Raw genomic sequence first — 21,850 nt, 5'->3', positions numbered from 1 at the left:
ATGCTGATATATGGTACCACTCATTAATTTTGGAAGGAAATTCTGATTGTTCAAATATATATTATCTCAAGACATTTATTTCTCTCCCATTCTTCCTTCTTTTAACTATTTAAGGGTGTCTTTTTACACTGATACCCTACATGCATATCTTACTTTAAAGAATAATTGTGTTCAAATGTGGCAGTACACTGTTCATAGGGCAGCATTTTCTATGAATGCTTTATCTGGTGGCATTCATATGCTATGTAACACGATCGTGTTATTTCTGTTTCAGGCTGTGGAAAGTGCAAAGTTATTTTTATTCCATTAACAGCTGCTTATTAGGACTAAATACGAGAGACTGCTTTCCTAGATCAATCCTATAATACTGATTTTCCCTTTTCCAGTTCTGTATAAAAGGCTGGTTCCTTTTGTCATATTGTTGTGATTATTGGCCATATGAATAAAGGGTCACGTACATAATGATTTTCTGTTATAACTTTAGTAGTTTTTTTTTTTTTTTTTAGAATTAAGCACATAGGACTGCTAGGCTAATTTATACTTTAAAATAGCATAAACGTTGTAGAAATTAGTCATTTAACCACAGCTAAGACTTCAGGAACAGGTTGTTTCGTCTTCACTTTCTTTTTTCCTCTTTGGAATAGAGGTGTATAAAATATAGTAGATGAATGTAATTACCAGTTTCTTTTCATGTCATTCTAATAACCAATTGACTGTCAAATTCAGATAGGATTACTAGTAAAAAAATAAATTATTCTAAATATTTCTTAATACATATATTTGCTGATAAAATCCCTGTGGTTACTGTTCTCTGATTGAAATATGTTTTTCATATCCAAAATTATTATTATTTCAATATTTTCTGTATGATTCTTTAAAATTTGCTTTGTAATCTATCTTTCAGGAACTGAAAATAATATAAATAAATAGTGCTTCCTTCTCCCATTATCTCCCATGGGTTAAATTGGGGCCAAATTACCCATTGAACATCTATGGTTGTGGGTGGTCAAGAAATTCACTCTCATTCATTATTTCAATATTTTTAGACAAAATACATTGTGTTAACGTTCCTTCAGGTAGTGTAATACACCTATTTTTAATTATTCCAACATTACATTATCTTCCAAGAATATTGTTATTTTATCTCTTTTTTCCATGAGAATGAGAAAATATTTCGGGCGCTAGCTTCATTCTGTATAGAACAGTGGTAGTCAACCTGGTCCCTACCACCCACTAGTGGGTGTTCCAGCTTTCATGGTCGGCGGTAGGGGTTTTGTCCCCTACTTTATAAATCACCATTACTGTGGAACCAGTGGGCGGTTAGAGAAAACTTTACTACAAACAGAGATACAAAAGTGGACGGTAGGTATAAAAAGGTTGACTACCCCGATATAGAACAAACTTTATCAATATACTATCTGAAAACCAAGTGTTTATCAAACATTATCACATTAAAATTCACAAATGACAAATAAATGGGATTCAGACTGAGTAGGTGTGCATCTATAAATAACTTTGGGTGCATATCCTGAAATGTTCATCTTTTTTACAATCAAATATCATACCCCTACAGCTATTGTAAGATTTTACCATTCAAAAGGAGCGCATAATATACATATTTGACTTGGGGGGGGTCAGAATGGGCATGGCCAACTCAATGTCACTCATGCCAAGGGCTCCTGCAGTGGCCTGAGCGCTCTGCCAGCGAAAACAGGCTCCTGAGCTCCATTTTCATCTGCAACGGCTTCCTGCAACCCTCTGCCAGCAAAAACTGAGGTTGAGAGGGCTACCCGCAACCTTCCTAAGCTCCATTTTTGTTGGCAGAGGCACCGCAGGCTGGTCCTTTGTTGTTTGCAGAGTAGCCCCGTGGGCCAGATCTAAGCACCCTGCAGGTTGCATCCAGCCTTCAGTTTGATACCCCTAACATATAGCATGCAAACCTGTCCCAATTAATTTTGCAAAGCTTAACATTCTTGAAAGCATTCAAAATATGTTTATTCAAACTGATGGTTTCAGTTTATGTGTAGAGACAGGTATAGTCTTGTTGGATGCTAGAACATGGTTCATTTTTATTATCCTTTCACTAAAGTTAATCCTGCTTCCTACACATTTGACCCTATTTAAAATAATCATGACTTTAAAAGCTCTAAATAAAATTTACTGGGCTTTTATATGGAAAGTCTGTTCATTAGATTTTGATAATGCTAGGACTACCCTCAGCTGCGATATAGACAACAAATTTGGGCTACAAATCTCCAAATAAATTTAAACAAGATGTCACATCCCAATATGGATCATAGTGTTTCAAAAGAGTTCATTCAGGCCTCCCATTTATTATCCATTATTATTTTGAAATTTCATAAGGCCTTTATTTTAGCCAGGCTGGATGCATTTTAGGCTCAGCATCCTTTTTGGAGATTAAAGGGCTAGGTTTATTACTTGATTTATGACTACCACATCAAAGACTCTTCCAAATTATGACCGAATTGAATGGATGATGGTTATAGTCTATTCTAAGAGTTCCAGCTATCCCAGCATCCCCAATGATTTGGTGGTGGCCTGGGTGCTTGGCAATTTGTTCATACTTACAGCCAGTTGCCAAGCATCCTGTAATCACAAGCTCACCAGTTACAACCTTCCCGCCTGAATTCCTCAGAAAGTTAAAGCAAGATTGGAAATATCTGATAATCACAGACAACACTTAGTAGTTGGAGTAGAGCAAAGTCCTGTGTATCTACATGCATGTCTATATCACTTGAAACTTCAACAGTGAACCTTTCAGAAGATATTTTAGTACTGTGAGGACACTATTTCACTTGCACCAAATTGCTATACTTTCAAATATTTTTGCAAGGCCCTAATGGTCACCATTGAAAGATTGGGGAGACGGGGACGGATGAGAGCAGAACACTTACAACATGGCATAATTTTTTTTAAAAAAACTGAATACTTCTTTAACAGCAGAATTTCAGCTGCAGTTCATCTTGTTTCTTACAGCAAGCAAGCAGTGACCTGAAAATACATTTAGTGGATTGGAGAGAGACTATGTTCTAGAGGTTAAAATTGGAACCCTATCATTTTCTGTGATTTTAAAAGCTGAACACACAATGGAAATTCAGCTGATATATTTCAGCTTTTTTTCTAGAAAAGAAATTGTCTGATTGATGTTTCCATAAACCGTTATACAGAGAGCAGTATTTGTCCTGTATGATAAGCCGTTTTTTCTAATAAGTGATTGATAAATTTCCATAAATATTTACCCTGAAGAAGTTCATTAGACTTAAAAATGGTTGTTGAAGAAGAACTTTCAATATTCTTTAGTTGAAATTGTACATCTTACATTTTTAGTGGCAAATCCATCTGAATCTTTATGAAAATTTAACTATTATATACTAAATATGATTAATTTTAATAAGGGATTTATTTGTAATCAACATTTTAATCAATCACTCTTTTCATATGGGGAATCTGGTGGTTGTATTGTTCTTGATCGCTTGATCATTCTCAAACCCATTGCCTCTGCTTTAATGATGGGAAGCCATTGTCTCTGGTCCATTGTTGAACTGCCCTTAGCATTACAACCATTTTTCTAAGTTTTATAATATTTAAACCTCTATGGAACAAAAGTTTCACAGCAATGGTTGTGGGCTTCAAATGGCAAGTGCAACATTGTTTATCCCAAAATCTTCCTTATCATATGCTTTGCACATGGTTTACACAAAAGTATTAAAAAGATTCAGATGCAGATTAAGATAATTTTGAATATGGAAAATGTGGAAAATGTTCATTAAAGCTCCACTTTGTGTACAAAAGAAATAGCTTTTTCTTTGGTTCTCCCTCCTCAAGCTTTCGTGGCATGTTGAAGAAGTTGGCTGGATGCAGCTATTTATTATTTCTCAAATTATGCTTCCTTGCAGGGGATAGTTAAAGAATTTGGTTGTGAATATTCTACCCTCAAGATTGTTCAAGATTCTTTTCTGAAACCTTGACTAGAAACATAGTATATATAAGATCTAATTTCAGTATTATCAAGAGTGATTATCCTCCTTGAAACTGTAGAAATGGAACTTAGTGATGCACTGAATATTGTAAAACAATTTGAGAGTGATATAAACAAGCAAAGTGAAAATTGGTGAAAAAAATAGTGATAAACTGCAAAGTGGAGCAGTCTCATCTGGATTATTCAACACTTTGCAAATAAGTAATGTTCTAAATGGGCTCAAAGTAAAATTTGAAGATTTCAAGTCAGAATTTTCTCCAGATGAGTTTACTTTTTTCAAATTTGTTTCTGTATCCTCTTGTGTTGTAGGCAGAATTTTTCTAGATATAAGAACTTATTGGTTTGATAACCTCAATATGCACATGGTCATCCAATGCAATTCTACTGTTAATGGAAAGTAACCTTGGGATGACCATTTTACTCTCAAAATACTCATTTGATTCCTTCAATACTAACATTTCTGCACTGGAAGTAAAGAAGAGTAAACTTTTTAATTCGTTTGTGTGTGTTCATGCGTGCATAAGCACAGATTTTTTAAATTGGGTGCTAATTTTAGAAAATTGTGAAGTCCTATTTTTGCTTTAAAAATCGGTTTGGTTTAATTGGTTATATTTAAATGACTTTAAGTTCATAAATGCTTGCATATTTGTAACAATTTTAGATCATATCCTAATCCTGTCCTCACCCTAGCTATTACTGTTGAGCCAAGTATCGCCTATTCAATTTCTATGTTTTTAATTTTTTTTCCTCCCTAAGTTCAGGACCTTACTTATCTCACCACTGAACTGCATCCATAGTTCAGTTGAGGGCTATATGCGAAGTGCAGTTTGTCAGTTGCAAATCCATGCAAGCAGCATTACTGACTATTCCACATTGTTCTATCTTATCAAGAAGTAGCTTGTGATCTACTTTATTAAAGTCCAGGTATACTACTTCCAAAAGCATTTCCTTGATCCACTAAGTTAGTCACCTTATCAAAGAAGGCAAAAAGGTTTGTTTGGGACCATGGCTGGCCAATTGTTTTCCAATCATTAGAGCTTCTATTAATTGCCTTGTTCATTTCTAAGTAGAAATAATAATTTTAATAACAGAATAACAGCATTGGATGGGACCTTGGAGGTCTTGTAGTCCAACCCTCTGCTCAAGCAGGAGACCCTCTACCATTCCAGACAACCATTCTGCATACGTTTTTGCCTACAGCCTCCTAATCTTTGTTGCTATTTTCTGCATTCTTTCTAGTGTCTCTACATCTTTTTTTATAATATGCTGATCAAAACTGGATGCAGTATTCACAAAAAAAGTGGTAAACCAACCGATACACTGTAAATCTATGAAGGAGGATGATGTTTTTATGTTTTATGTTTTATGTGTTTTTGTTTGTTGTTAAAATCAATTAAACTTTAAAAAAAAACTGGATGCAGTATTCTAAATGCGATCTTATTAAGGCTTTATAAAGCAATATTAACATTTCACATGATACTGATACTATCCCTCTGTTTACACAACCAAGGACTGCCTTGAATATTTTGGCAGCTACTTGCACACACTGACGGCTCATATTTAAGTAATTGTCTATTAGTACTCCAAGATCTCTTTCACAATAACTGCTATTGAGCCAGATTTCACCTAATTTGTACCTGTACATTTGATTTTTCTTGCCTAAGTATATAAAACCTACTTTTTTCTACATTGAATTTTATTTTGTTAGATAGGGCCCAGTGTTCAAGTCTGTTGACATCCATCTGTAAATTTGTTGAGTTCCACTTCTATTCCCTCATCTAAATCATTTATGAAGATGTCAAAGAGTACTGGGCCCAAAATGGAACTGATTGCTTATTTCTTTCCATGCAAATGCCCTCCCATTGAAGACTTTGTGTTAAGTTTGATCTTCAACCAGTTACAAATCCATCTAGTGGTGATTCTGTGTATCTTTTTTTTTTTTAGCTTACCAAAAAGTAGATTGTGATCTTCTTTATTAAATGCCTTACTGAAATCCAAGTATATTGTGCTAATTTAGTCACTTTGTTGAAGAATGAAATAAGATTTGTTTGGCATGATCTGTTTTCGATGAATTCATGTTGGCTTCTGGTTATAATTTTGTTTGCTTCTAGGTGTTTGCAGATGTGTTGCTTGATTTCTAGGTTCTTCCCAGATATTGACATCAGGTTGATTGGTCTGTAGATCTGTTTTTCCCCCTTTTTTGAAGATGGGAGCCACATCATATAACACAAAACATAGCATCATATAACATATAATTCCCTGAATTTTTAAACCCCAGAAAAATTATTTTATTTTATCAATTTTTCAGTATAAAAGATAGGGCTTTGTATGTATTTTTGAGATATTATACCTATTCTTTCCCTCCTATGTCAAATATTCAGTTATTTTATATCTAAGGATATCTGAAGCTACATGGTTTTCTAAGCTTCTGGTTGAGTTAAAAACTTGAGGTAGGAACAATATTCACAGCTATTACTGAGGTTTCTTTTAAGTTTAACATAATGTGCCATCCTATCCAAATAATGAAAATGTGGTTTAGAAATTTAAAAAGTTGAATTCATACATTAGACAAAGACTAAAACAAATCAAATGGCTTAATGTTATGTTAAGGATGAATTTTGTTGTCATAATAATTTCTTCAGATCAGCTATGTTCTATAGAGACAATCCTAATACCAATTTCCATATTACATAAGATTGCATGAATGCTCAGAAAGAGAAAGAAGAGAACATTCCTAGCACAGCATGATTTTATTATTTTATTCTTAACTGTAGAACCAGCCTTAATATAGCCTAGAAGCAGAATAAATGTTTTTTTTTCTTAAGTTTTCACGGGTACTTACATGCATGATATTCAGCTTTGTTCAGGTATTTTCCCACGTCATTGTAGTTGTGCTTTAAAGCTGTAGCAACGTTTCGGCAGAATCTCATCTGCCATCATCAGGCTTTTGTATTGTGTTCGTCTATATTGTGTTCCCAGACGACCACAGTACAGAAGCCTGATGATGGCAGATGAGATTCTGCCGAAACGTTGCTACAACTTTAAAAGTACAACTACAATGACGTGGAAAATACCCGAACAAAGCTGAATACCATACATACATACATACATACATACATACATACATACATACATTTGTTTTCGGAGGTTCTCGCGGGTATTTGTATGTGGATCTTTGGTTATTCGGGTTTTCTCCATAAAATTGGAAGTATCTAGGCAACGTTTCGATGAAGTCTCATTCATCATCTTCAGGCTTGTGTCTTCGGCTCTGTGCTCTCAGTAATGTGAGCTTGCAGCTGCTTCTTCTTTTTAACTGCTAGTGGGGTGTGTGGCTTGATTGGGTGGGGGCTTGGCTGTGTTCTGGTTGGGTGGGGGTGTTCTCATTGGTTGGGGGCCTGGCTGTGCTCTGATTGGCTGGGGGTTGGCTGTGCTCTGATTGGCTGCGGGTGTGTTCTGTTCAGGTGGGGACTTGATTGTGCTCAGGTTAGTCTTAGTTGCTGGGGGATTTGAGCTGGTGAGCTGTGATCCTGCTGTTTGGCTTCGCGTTCGTGGTCATGCCGCATCTTCATGGTGGCCGTCAGTTCGCTTCATGTATGGGTTGGAGGGGTTTGAAGCGGGTAGTGATGCAGCTGCGGTGCGGCTTCTGGTCCGTGGTCGTGTCTCATCTTCTGTGTGGGTGTGAGTCTGCTTTCTATGTGGAAGTGTGGTAGCATCTTGTGTGGCCCTCGTGGGTGTGGGTCTGGTGTCATTCTTCATGTTAGGTACTCATCTGCTCATGAGGGCAGGTTTCCAAATGGCTGGTAGACGGGAGGTGTCATCTCATTTATTCATGCTGTGTGGGCGTTTTTCTATCTCTATGGCTTCTCTGATTATTCTGTTGTTGAAGTGTTCGGTTTGGGCGATAGTTCTGTTATTTTTAAAGTCAATCTCATGTCCTGTGGCTTTGAGGTGTTGGACCAGGGAAGAGGTCGGTTCATCTTTTTTGATTGAGTTCTTGTGTTCTTCAATGCGTGCACTTATTCTTCTGTTAGTTTGTCCGATGTATGTGGTGGGGCAGGCGGTGCAAGGGATTTCGTATACTCCTTGGTTTTCTAACTCGATTTTGTCTTTAGGGTTTCTTAGGATGGTGGATATTCTGTTTTGCAGAAAGCTTTTTTAATGTTGTGTTTTTGGAGGATCTTGCTGATTTTGTCTGTAGTGCCTTTTATATATGGGAGGAGGGCTTTGCCGTTCTCTTGTTCTCTGCCTTGGATTTTGGTTGGGGTTTCTTTTTGGATTAGGTGGGTAATCTTCTTTCTTTGGAATCCATTGGCTGTTAGTACGTTAGTGAGAGTGTGTAGTTGGGTTTTTAGGTGTTGTTTGTTGGCTAAGCATTTTGTTCTGGAGATGAGTGTCTCGGCTACGGAATTGATCTGTGCTGGGTGGTGGTGTGAGAGTGCATGTAGATAGCAGTTTATATAAGTTTTCTTCTGGTAGATGGTGTGTCCTAGGGAGCCATTGGGTTTTTTGTATACTAAGACATCTATGAAGGGAAGTTGATTGTTAGCTTCTGTTTCCATGGTGAATTGTATTTGGGGGTGTAGTCTGTTGAGGTGTGTGAGGAAGTTGTTCAGTTTTTCTTTCCCGTGTGGCCAGATTATGAAGGTGTCATCTACGTATCTTGAGCCAGAGTTTGGGTTTGTGATCATATTTTTCTAGAGCTTGTGTTTCAAAGTGTTCCATGTAGAGGTTTGTGATGACAGGTGAGAGGGGTGATCCCATGGGTGCTCCTTCTATTTGTTTGTATTTTTGTCAGTTGTAGGTGAAGTATGTATTGGATAGGCAGTGGTAGGTCAGATCTAGGATGTGCTTGGTGGGGGTGTATTTGTTTTGGATGGCTGTCAAGGCTTTTTTATTGGCACTTGGGTGAAGAGGGATATGACATTGAAGCTCACTAGTAGGTCGCTGGGTTGTAAGTTTTGTTTCTTTATGATCTCGATGAACTGGAATGAGTTTCTTACGTGTGAGTTGATGGATTCTGCATAGGGCTGTAGTTGTTTGGCGAGAAATTTGGCTAGGTTTTGTAGAGGTGAGCCTATGGAGCTGACTATTGGTCTAAGTGGGGTTCCTTCTTTGTGTATCTTGGGGAGACCATAAAGCTTAGGTCATCTGGATGATTTCTCTCTGGGTATGATTCTTTGCTGGATTTCTTCGCTGATGGGGGAGGCTTTTATTTTGGATCTGGTGGTTTTTTCTAGGTAGGTGGTGGGGTCTGTGTTTAGGGGTTTGTATGTGGGGTCTTGGAGTAGGTTGGTTAACTTGCTTTGGTAGTCAGATGTGTTCATAACCACTGTCGCGTTGCCCTTGTCTGCTAGTAGGATTATTATGCTGGTGTCTTCTTTCAGGTTAAGTAGTGCAGTTTGTTCTTCTTTGGATATATACATATAAATGTTAAATGAAATTCTGAAATGGGATTCCAATTCATATCCATAAAAACACATAAGGTAGTCCTCGACTTACAGAAGTTTATTTAGTGACCCTTCAAAGTTACAACACACTGAAAAATGTGACATATGACCATTTTTCTAAATTATGACTTTTGCAGCATCCCAATGATCATGTAATAAAAATTCAGATGCTTGGCAACTGACTCATATTTATGACAGTTGCAGTGTCCCCGAGTCAAGTGATCACCTTTTGCAACCTTCTGACAAGCAAAGTCAATGAGGAAACCAAATTCATTTAACAATTTGGTTGCTAACTTATCAACTGTAGTGATTCATTTAACTGTGGCAAGAAATATTGTAAAATGGGGCAAAATTAATGAAAATTTTGGGTTCAATTGTGGTCATAAGCCGAAGACTACCTATACTGATATGTTTTTATTCTTTAAACTGATTATAATGTCAGTATCAAGTGGCATTTGGCTGCCTATATTTATATTATTCAGTTCCATGGCTTCACATTTTTCCAGCTATCTGAAGATAACAGTTACAAGCTAAATATAATTTAGTCATAAGATTATACCACTGCATGAACATATAATAAGTTAATAAGTTATATAAGTTACCACTGCATAATCAAATAATATGGCAAGGGAAGTATTTTGCATAACCCTTGAAGGTTCACTCAGAAAACATTTGTAGGAGATGACCAAGCTGAGCCCGAGGGAGGGATCAAACTCATCTTTAGTCATGAATTCTTATACTCACAAGAGATCTTAAGTTCAGGCCATCTTAAATGCCTTTCTATTCTTAATTTCTATTCTTAATTTCCCTTGACCGACAGTAGTTCAGATTCTTTTTTTTTAAAACAATTTTTTTTAACTTTTAAAAACAATACACAAACAAACAAAACGTAAAATATAATAACATAGGACATCTTTTCTGAAAAACAAATAAAACATCTTATTTAAAGACAGGATAATTCCAAATTATCACATTTCCATACAAGCACAATTTAATATGTATATTTATCTTATCTGTTCAACTTCATATCTTTTCCCAACTTCTCTTTATTTCTCCCTTTCCTTCTATTCAATTATATTTCTTTTGCCTTGGAATGTATATATTCATTGTATCCATCTGTCTTATTTACAATTTCGTTATTCTCTTCCAACATTCTTTTAGCGTTTTATTAATTCAAATATAAACAAACAAAACACAAAACATAAATACATAAAACTTCTTTTTGGAAAGCGGCTTACCCCGGGTTACATCTTTTTGTACAGACATAAATCAAATTTATGCTCACTTAATATACTATTTCATATCTTATTTAACATTCTATATTTTCTACATATTTTCTCTCTTCATTCACTCTCTTCATTCTATTTTATTTATTTCATCTCATAGATAATTATACTTGCATCTTTTGTCTGTTCTCTTTCAATTATCTATTTATCTTTTCTTTCTAATACAACATTTTTCCTGTAATCACTGGTTGAAGTATGACAACTTTTTATCTTTCCCCTAAATTTAACACTTAAAATAATACATACTTTCCATACTGATTCTGCTTAGTACATTCTAAGTACTACATTTTAGAATAATAAAACAAAAAAGAGAATTAAGTTCATAATATAGTAAAAACAATATTCCATAGGAAGTTAAACTCTATTGTTAAATCTTAAGCATTTTTATACATTCCCTTTAATGCATTATTAACTCATATAATATTTCAGTTTTCTAACTCTATTTCAAATACTAATATCTACAATACAGTCTTATGTACTTTTGCAGAATCTTTTTTTTAAATTATATTTTACCCTTTGTCTCTGAAAAAAAAACTGTTTTTAATATCTTGTTTTAAACCTTTATGACTTCTCTTTCCTTTTTCCCTTCCTTTCTTATCAATTCTAGCCTTTTTGCCCCCCATCTCTCAAACTCCACTCTCTTAATCTTCCCTCTCTGTTGTATTTCTCTTTTCTGTTGCTTTCCGACATTGTATTGATTTTTCATCTTATTTTTCCCTTTCTTGGTTACTTTTTTATGTTGACTTCTCCATTTTCTTTCCCCCCTTTCTCTTTTCTTCCTCAACTAAGATTATCTGTCCATTAAAAATGGCTTCTTCTTCTTCATCCCAGCCTTCTTGTTGTTGTATTTCTTAGTAGGTAGAAATCGCCATTTCTAAAAAGTGAAAAAGGCAAGAGCTCTTGCCTTCTTGTTCCTCTTCTTTTAGCTTTTGAAATTCCATTTGCAATTCTTCAACAGATAATGCCATTTTTTTTTTAAGAACAACCCAAATGTTTTTAATCTTTTAAGAAATAGTTCCCAAAAATCCCAATGTCACAAAGCAATCCAAATCAGAACAAACTGTTTCATTTAGCACTTTCTTCTTTTTGTATTTTCTCTTCCTGGGGTAGAATTCAATTACACAGTTCCAAAGTAATTTTTTAGAAGTCTTATTGCCATTTATTTCTGGTCTTATAAACTCCAAGCGGTCTCCTTCTGTACAATCTTAAAATAAGTTCTTTATCGCTTCCCTCCCACTTATAGCAAAAAAAAAATAGTTTTTAATTCCAATGTTCAGAAATCTTTTATCCCCTTGGCTTTAAATTTCAAGTTTAGTTATCTTCTGTGCCCAAGCAGGTTTTTCAGATTTCCACCTGCTATTTCCGTGGGGAGAGAGAGTGAGAGAAGATAACTTTCCGTTTCAATTTTCTTCCGCCGCTTTTACAGTCTTCTTGGGAAACAATGTATCATTCAAGTGATTAAATTCCCAGGGTGTTTAAAGGTTCCTTGTTGTCCTGGTTCAGCCAAAAACTTCCACTTTCTCTGACTTCCTCCTGCACAATCTTACCCAGCTGCAGGCTTCTTTGTTGACCATTGCTGACCGCCGCTCCACTGCCTTGGGAAAAAGGAGTTTAGCCAGCTGAGGAGGGGGTTTGCGATACCCCCAAGCCCCTACCCGGATCTCCTCTATCTTCGGTTGCCTCTACGGGGCAACCATATCCTCCAGATCCAGCTGGATTGGAGGCACTTCGGTGGCGAGCGCAGCAGGAACTGCGCACGATCGCGGATTCCTGCCACCACCGAAGCCTTGCAAACTGGAAATCCCAGTAGTTCAGATTCTTGTAGAGTGGTTAAGCTTGCAATAAATCTTTATGCTCATTTGAACTGCCAGAATCTCTTGGTTTCTCCAGTGCATGACATTAATTTTAATTACTTCCCTAAATAAAAAAAAATTACAGGCTCCAGAATACTGAAGCCATGACCAGGAATCTTGCAACCAATTCTCAATAAATGATGCAACAAATGCAGATTCTGACTCAACAAGGCATTCCTCCGCAGCTACAACCACCTGCTTCACCTGCCCAAGCAGAATTGCCAGTTTCTGCCATACTCATCCCCAAGTCTGCCAGCTGCCTACTGCAGAGATTCACTGCTGAGTCTGATATGATGGAAACATTCCTAGCACAGTGTGATGTGTTCATAAGCATCCCACCAGAGGAGTTTATACAGAAAGATCAAGAATCTTCTTCATTCTCATCTTTTAATCGACTCCACTACCAAATGGGCGCTTCCACTCATAAAACCAATAACCCCATCCTGGATAGTTACTTCCTCACTTGATTTAGAGAGCACTTCAGATAGAAAGTGCCAACAATGCATCTACCAATTCCACCAAGACAACAACTCTGTCAGAGCATACATTGAAAATTTCAAACTCATTTTAGCAGATCTGGATTGAAATGAAGCAGCCTTAAGAGCACAATTCAAGTAGGGGCTCAACAGGGCCATAATCTCACAACTGATAGAATGAGATATTTCCATGACCTACAAGACCTCTATCTAGCTGCTACAATAGCTGAGTCTCAACTTGTAGAACTTAAAGCATTTTTGGCAGTCCCAGCCAACTGTTAACAAAGCTAACTTCTTTCTGTCCCTCCTCTTGTTCTCCTCTTACTACCTTGAGCTTCCCTGCCCCCTTAGATTTGGATGTTGAAGAGCCGATGCAAATTGGAGCAGCCAAGACAAGCACCTGGATCAGAAGAATGGCAAAGGCACACAGAGTTCACTCTGTCTTTCTATCACAGAGAGCCTCTCCACATGATTATGAATTGCCCTACTAAGCCTCCTAGGAAAGGCAGTAGACAGCCCAGCAATGTCTTCACTGCTCATCACCTGGACAATAAGCCCTGAGGCATGAGAAATGAAAAAAATGCCCCTCCTCTACAAACTCACAGGGGATGCCATCCAAGCACTAAATAGAGTTCAATTACCTCCATAGTCAGGTATCCTAAAATTTGATTCTATCCTGACACTTTCCAGTGGTCAGGAAGCCACCATCCCTGCTCTTATAGATTCTGGGTCAACCTCCAACTTCATAAGCCTAGCCACAGACCAAAAACTTAAGATCCCGACTTCCCTTAAACGGCAATTGCCAGTGTTAACTATTGATAGGCAAATCTAAAATTTGAGTTACAAAAGATTTGTGGGGTATATGATCAGTCGTGGTTTTACCCTATGAAGCTAAATGTTGTGCAATTGCAAAATTAACAGCAGATTTGAATTTTAGTGTAAAAAACCATATTTTTAGAATCCCTTACTGAAAAAAATAGCAAAAATTAATTTTCACCCCATTAAATGACACTTCCTAAATTGCACATTGGCATGAGGGATCACTCATAGCAGTAGGAAACAAAGTTTGGCTCTCTACTAGATTGTTAGCCATTTCAAGACCTTCCAAGAAGGTAGATGCTAAATTTGTGGACCCATTTGAAGTTCTCCACTAATCAACCTTTTAGCCTTCCATCTTCAATTTATCTCCTTTAGTGAAGGTGCATCCAATATTTCACTGAGCATTACTTTCCAAAGGCGCCTCCCCCCTCAAGCACAATAAGATCCCAGGGACATCCTCCACCATCAGTCATAGTAGAGGGAGAACCAGAATATGAGGTGGAAGATACCCTAGATCTAGGAAAAGAGGCAAAGATATCCAGAACTTAATTCATTGGAAGCACTGTTACAAATTGTTCCTGGGAAAGTGCATGATACCTTCATGCCCCTGATTTCATTATCAGTTTCAACAGTGCTTCCCTGACAAGCCAAGGCTGACCAAACTACTATCATCTCATCCAATTTTTCCTGGGGAACCTGTAGAGGAAAAGTTAATCAGTTCCTCTGCATTCCTCTGGGGCGGAGGAGGGAGAATTGTCTATGATGGGCTTTCCACATCTGGCCTTCATTTCTCAGGAAGGGGAGTGGAACCTCTAAACAATGTTTGTGTGTTACAGCAACCACCAGCTGGCTGACCAGCTCCTGCAGAATAGTGGGAGGAGGATTCCTTTGAGACTGTCTCCTTCCACCCATGTCAAGTTCACATGAGAACTCAGACTTTGAAGATACAAAGCTGGAAGAGGAGGGGGACCAAGATGGAGGGATGGATAATGTAGTAGATGATCAGGCTGAGCTTAAGAAAGGGTCAAACATGTTATCAGCCATGAGTCCAGGCAGCCCACAAGACTCTATTTTAAATGCCTTTCTATTCTTAATTCTGCTAATTTCCCTTGACTGTTAGTAGTTCAGATTCTTGTAGAGAGTTTTAACTTGCAATAAATCTTTATACTCATTTGAATTTCCTGATTTCCCTGGCATTTAACAACATTGTAGTATATCTCTCAACTATTTATATTTATAGTATTACACTCTGGTCTTTTGGAATTTGGAGAGTCTAAACAAAAGAACTTACTCAATTTCCAGCAATAATAGGAACTGAATTTGTTATGTGTATGTATCATGAATAGAGCATAAAACATAAAATAATAGGGTTCAAAGGGGGCTTTTCCTCTTCAAGTAGGAAACCCTATGCCATTTCAAACAAATGACTGTCCAATCTCTTCTTGAAATCCTCAGTGATGGAGCACCAATAACTTCTGGAGGTAAGCTACTCAAATGATTAGGTGTTCTTACTGTCAGGATATTTATCTTAGTTCTAGGTTGGATCCCATTATTTTATCCTCCCTCCATATGTGTATCTGAATTTATATGGAGAAGAGTAAGAGAGAATAAAATGATGATGATGATGATGGTGATGATGTGACTGGAAAAAGAAATCAAAGGAAGTATCATTAATAGTTATTATTTATTAAATTTGTTTTGCTGCAAGGTGACTCTGGACGGCTTAAATAAAATCATACATACGTACATACATACAGACAGACAGATAATAACTAAAAATTATAACTAAAAGATGGGGAGGGAAAAAGCAGAATGTAGATGGAGGATGGGGGAAACTACTATTAGTCCATCAACCAAATCTGGAGTGATATTCCCCCATTATGGCCCAAAGCCAGTTGGTACAGCCAGATCTTCAGGGTCTTGTAGAAGGTCAGGAGAATTTGAGCCAATTTCATCTCAGGGGAAAGATGTTCGAAAGGGCTGAGGCCTTGGCAAAAAAGCTGCTCTGGACCCTGCCAATCAGAATTCCCTGACTGACGAGGTCCACAGCATGCTTCCTCTTGTCAATACCAGTGGGGCAGGCCAGTTTCAGTGGAGTGAAAGGGTTCCTGAAATAGCCTAGACCCATGTCATGTAGGGCTTTAAAGGTGGTAAACCAACACTTTGAATTGCACGTAAACAAATTTCACTTGCAGAAATAGCGGTATAACTCTAGGGACCACTCTAGGGGCTCGGTGGACCAGTCTAGGGGCTCGGTGGACCAGTCTAGGGGCTCGGTGGACAGTCTAGGGGCTCAGTGCCACCTCATTGATCTCTTGCAACCTCATTAATATCTTTTCAATGCTCTTTAAGGGTAGCTGTCTTGGGTGCACTTCCAAATTAGAATAACGGGTGTGGGGGTGGGGGTAAGATCTGTAAGATGAATGTTTCTCCAAGGTGAAGTTTGTTATGTGGAAATAATTTGAGATTTCTGGATATCCTTTAATGCAGAGTTAGATCAACCTCTAGTGGCCTTTATGGAAAATATTTTACAAAAGATGTTTTTTATTGCAAATCCAAATATATTCTGAAAATTGATCTTGGGTTTACTTTCATTCAAAACTGAAGCCCACTCAGTTGTAGTAAACCTATTCAGATGAATGGCCTGAGATAACGTTTTATAGCTTTCCTGTCAAGTATTCATGGGGGGAGAAGGAAGCATAGCTGCAATAAAAATAATGAACTTTCTTCATCTGTCTCCCACATTAAAATTTGAAAATTTGTCAAAGTCAAAAATAAACATCCTGATTCTCAATTTATTGAATATTGATTCTTTGTTTTTCCTTGACCTAATTTTATTAATAAATGTCTGCTTTCCTTGTGAAACTTTAGAGACCTGAGATATCCATCCAGGAGAAGAAGGTGTTCTTAGATAATGTATTGGTGTATTTATATGTATGTCGTGTCTGACTCCCATCCACTCTTTCTAATTAGAAACTAGAACCTTAATTTACCTTTTGCAAGAACAATTTCTTATCAAGGAAATGGAGTGATCAGGGGCAGTAATTTAACATTGATAAGATAACTTTCTAATTTTGTGTTAGAACATGAAATATCTGATATTTATATATTGAGTTTAATTTTAAATTAGAAACTTGAACATTCAATTATTGCAAAACAAATTTTAAAAAGTCAAATTTTGTATCATGTTTTCATTTCACAGGTGAAATGTTATGACTTAAGATCAGTTTTTAGAATTATTTATTTTTCAAAAACTCATTTTGTCTTTTATCTTGGTCACTTTTACTATTCAAATAGTACTGTTTAATGCAGTCCTTCACATTTATGTGAAAAATATGGAAATTGAATAATCTTTTAAAAATAAATCTACTTACACTTTTGATTTTAGACATTTTTATTACAATATGCTTTTGAAAAGGTTTGTCTTGGTTTTACTCTTCAATTTTCTTTTGCAAATGTTTTATCCTTATAAAACCTCTTTCAGATTTGCCCTATTTTCAGATTTATCTCCCCCCTCCCATAAAATACGCAGGTAGCATTTGACGTAGGACCACAATAGAGCCCAAAATCCCGGTTGCTAAGCAAGGCACTTGTTAAGTGAGTTTTAGCACATTTTATGACCTTTTTGCAAAGCTGTTAAGCAACTTATTGCAGTTGTTAAATGAATCATGCTTTCCCCATTGACTTTGCTTGTCAAAAGGCAGCTGGAAAGGTTACAGATGATGACCGCAGGACAGTGCAATTGCCCTAAATACATGCCAGTTGCCAAACACTCAAATTTTGATCATTTGACCATGCGGATGCAGAAATGATTGTAAGAAAACCGTAAGTCACTTTTTAGTGCCATTGTAACTTCAAAAGTCATTACACAAATGGTTGTAAGTCAAGGACTACCTGTAGTCTCCATAGCTATATAATACAGGTTTTTTTCTCATTAAATACAACTTCCCAGATTGTATCACAACATATTTTTTTTTGAATATTTTCACTTGGTAAACTATGTTGGCTTAATGGCAAAAGTATGCTACACTTGGCTGCGTGAGTGAGTAAGTTATTGTCAGGATTTATAACCTTTGACAAACTTTTAAAACTTAATAATGTTGGTATAGGTACTTATTTATGTTATATGTAAATGGTTAATTAATTGAGGTATTCTATTACTACTCCCAAATTACTCTTTTAGATTAGAGATAAAGCACAGACTTTCTCAATCCAATCTGGCTCTGAGTTTGTTTTTCTGTATTCTTTATTATTATTGCACGTTTTTTTACATATGCATGGTATTTCATACTATAAACATTGCCATAGGGAAGGGGGGAGGTATCATATTTTTTTTCTCTAAACAACATCCTCCACAACTGATTATAATAATCAGATAATTTTTAAATGTTTTGTCCTTTCAGAGAAATTGTACAACTCAAATGGACGGGAGTTAAGGCGGGCCCTCTTCTCCTTGAAACAGATATTTCAAGTAAGTGAACATTACTTCTTCATATACAGTTTGTTTCTTCAGTAACTAATGTATTTTATTATTATTGCTGAGGGAAAGATGTTATTATTATTTTGCCACAACAGGTAATACAGTAAACCTCTAGGCCTAATATCTTTTTATCTGCTTTATTTTATTATTTGTTACTGTTACTTCTTAATGTCTTTCTTAATGTCAACCACACTTAGGATAATTCACAGAAAGTTCCAAAGAAGCTTCATAGTAATTACTGAGGAAACAAGAGTATCTGCAGAAAGGCCAGACAGATGAGCAATCAATATAGCAGCCACAACTAGGCAGTTAAAACCTATCCCATTTTACACAAGTCATGTGCAAGAAAAAGATAAAACTTACATCATGTGGTCATAGCACTATCTTAACTTTTTTAACTCCACTTCAACAAGGAAAATAAATTTAAGAAACCTCAATATATTCTCAACATAAATAGTAAACTTCTTAATTTTATTTAGTATGAAGTGTGGAAATGTGGAAAAAGTGTGCAAGGACTAATGAGATGGGATTTACAAATTGTGAAATTTCTTTATTGTGTCACAATATAAAAATCAGAACCATCACAATTTTTAAATAGACGAATACTGTTTCTATTACTTTACAATGCTACTATATTGCAATGTTACTACTTTCATGCACAAAAGCGGATGGAACCTTTGGATTTTATTATCCATTTCTGTGCAATACTGTTGAATCATAAGGTCTTGTTTATGTCATGACAACTGCATTAAACTAAAAAATGGCTGATTTATGATATATTCCTAAACACACATGGATGCATGCACACATACATGCATATGTCCAAAGTGTTTTTGATTTTTATACGTAATATGAGCAAAACCAAAGTCATAAGAATTACAAAATTATACACTTGAAAAGGTTCCATTGGACCACTGAATCCAAGTTTCCATTCAGCACAGGAGCGCAAGCCAAACATCCCAGATAGATGACTGGCTGGCTTCTGGTTTGGACACCTCTATGCAGACACATCACCATCTCAAATGAAACTTATAACTATTGTATCATCTGCAAACTTCAGTGCTTTTACAGAAAGATCTCTATAGATGCAATCATTGGTATATAGATAGAAGAGCAATGGAGAGAGCATACAGCCCTGAGGAGCACCTAAGGTCAATTGCCCAGGTATTAGATACAATTTTTCTTAGCTTCACTTGTTGCTTCCTATCTGTCAGAAAGCTTATAATCCACCTGCAGGCACAGATACTTGATTCGGTTTAAAGTAAAGAATTTCTGGAATGATGGTATTGAATGCTGAGCTGAAATCTATAGGACCTTCACATAGATCTCCAGGGATTCAAGATGTTGCAAGATATGGGGCAGTGCCATGTTGACAGCAACATCTGCCGATCTATTTGCTCTGTAGGCAAACTGCAAGGTGGTCTAACAGTACATTCATAAAGGTTTTCAGGAGGGCCAGCACTAACCTTTCAAAGACCTTTATAGCTACAGATGTTAGAGCAATTGGTCTGTAGTCATTTAGCTCACTGATTGAGGCTTTCTTAGGAATCAGGATGATAGTAGAGTCTCTGAAGCAAGAAGAGATATAACACACTTACAGTGATTTATTTTTATTTTTTTTTTATAAATTTTTATTATTTTTTTAACATAAAAAACACAACAACAAAACATAAAAGTATCAGCTCCCCCATATTTTTGTACACACAGTAAGTCGGTTGGTCCATCGGTTTTGTGCATTCACCTCATAGTCACAATTACAGTTACTTTATATAATACTCTTATCAATACAAATTTATAAATCCTAGTATCGCTATTAAAGAAAAAAAAAAAAATTTGACTAAACTTTTATTCGGTCATGCCTTTATGAGATAACTATATTTTAAATATTTTATTCTAAAACAAATCTTATAATCATACCAATTCTATCCCAAATATGAAAAAGAAAGAAACAAAGAAAACTATTATATAGATATAGTATCAAAAACCAATGAAAGGAAAGGGAAAATAAAGTCATTATTATTCCTTATTATCTAACTTTTATATTTTAATATTTCATCATTCAACCATTGATAGAAAAGATCCCAAACTAAATAAAATTGTTTATCTTCTTGCTCTCTAATTTCAAAAGTCAATCTACTCATCTCAGCACATTCCAAAATTTTCTTTACAACTTCTTCTTGCAATGGAATTTTCTCATTTTTCCAATTTTTGCAAATACAATCCTAGCAGCAGTCAATACATTTACAATCAAATATTTCAACTCTTTACTATAAGTATCTGGTAGTATTCCCAATAGAAAAACTCCGGTTTCAAGTCTATATGCTTCTTTGTCATTTTTTCCAGCCACATGTGGATTTTAGTCCAATATTTTCTAGCATCCTCACAAGTCCACCACATGTGATAGTATGAACCAGGTTTCTGATGACATTTCCAGCATTTTTCGGATTTGTTCTTGAACATTCTTGCTATCCTTGTCGGGGAAAATGCCACCTGTAAAACATCTTATACAAGTTTTCTTTATAGGCTGTAGACATTGTCATTTTATAATTTTGCGACCATAATTTCTGCCATTTCTCTAAATCAATCCCATATCCAAAATTCCTCCCCACGCAATCATAGTTTCTTTAACTTGTTCTTCCTCAAGCTTAATTTGCAATAAATAACCATACAATTTTTAATCACCTTTTCATCAGTACCCATCAAAATCTTATCCAAGTCAGTTTGCTTATCATAAAATCCCTCTGCTTTGGAATCCTCATAGTACTTTGAATGTATTTGCAAATATGAAAACCAATTCATCTGTATACCTTGTTCTTCCAATTTTTGCATCGATTTAAGTTCACCCTTTTCATCTAATAATTCCCCATAGTTAACTGTTTGTTCCTTTTTATAAATTATAGGATAAGAAAACGCTTCTATCGTCGATAACCAAACTGGAATTTTCAAATAACACTGTTTTTTTATCTTCTCCCAATTCAACCACAGAGACTCCGTGATATAATGTCTTCTAAAATACCCCTTTGTTTTAGTTCCTTGTACCATAAAAAAGCATGCCAGCCCAACAACAAATCATGACCTTCTAATGTCAACAATCTGGTTTTCCTTAATGTTATCCATTCTTTAACCCACAAGTTTGCAGCTTGGTAGTACAACTCCCAATTAGGCAGACCAAACCCTCCTCTAAATCTAGCATCCTGTAAAAGCTTTAACTTTATTCTTGCTTTCTTGCCTTGCCATATATACTTCAAAACAATTTTATTTAAATCCTCAAAATATTCTTTTCCAAGCCTAATTGGTATTGTTTGAAACAAAAATAAGACTCTGGGTAAAATGTTCATCTTGATTGTTGAAATCCTTCCTATTAATGACAATTGTAAGTTCTCCCATTTTTTTCAAATCTTGAGCTATCTGTTGTTTAAGTTTAATATAATTATTCTCCTTCAATGTACTACATCTTGATGTCAAATATATCCCCAGATACTTAACCTT

The 21,850-nt window shown here is 36.0% G+C and overlaps 1 protein-coding gene across 11 annotated transcripts in view; it reads left to right on the top strand.

The window, feature by feature from the left end:
* The window catches only part of FHOD3 (formin homology 2 domain containing 3), a 288,676-nt gene that overhangs the window by 72,706 nt on the left and 194,120 nt on the right, over nt 1-21,850 (top strand). For all 11 annotated transcript variants that reach the window (XM_026719582.2, XM_087916030.1, XM_026719581.2 and 8 more), the window contains exon 4: nt 18,285-18,352. In XM_026719582.2, the coding sequence (XP_026575367.1) occupies nt 18,285-18,352 (68 nt within the window). The remainder of the gene's footprint in view (nt 1-18,284; nt 18,353-21,850) is intronic.

The sequence above is a fragment of the Pseudonaja textilis genome, chromosome Z (genome assembly GCF_049901715.1).
Source record: "Pseudonaja textilis isolate UNSWEBS1 chromosome Z, rPseTex1.2, whole genome shotgun sequence".
Classification (NCBI taxonomy): domain Eukaryota; kingdom Metazoa; phylum Chordata; class Lepidosauria; order Squamata; family Elapidae; genus Pseudonaja; species Pseudonaja textilis.
This window is presented reverse-complemented; position numbering and strand designations above follow the sequence as displayed.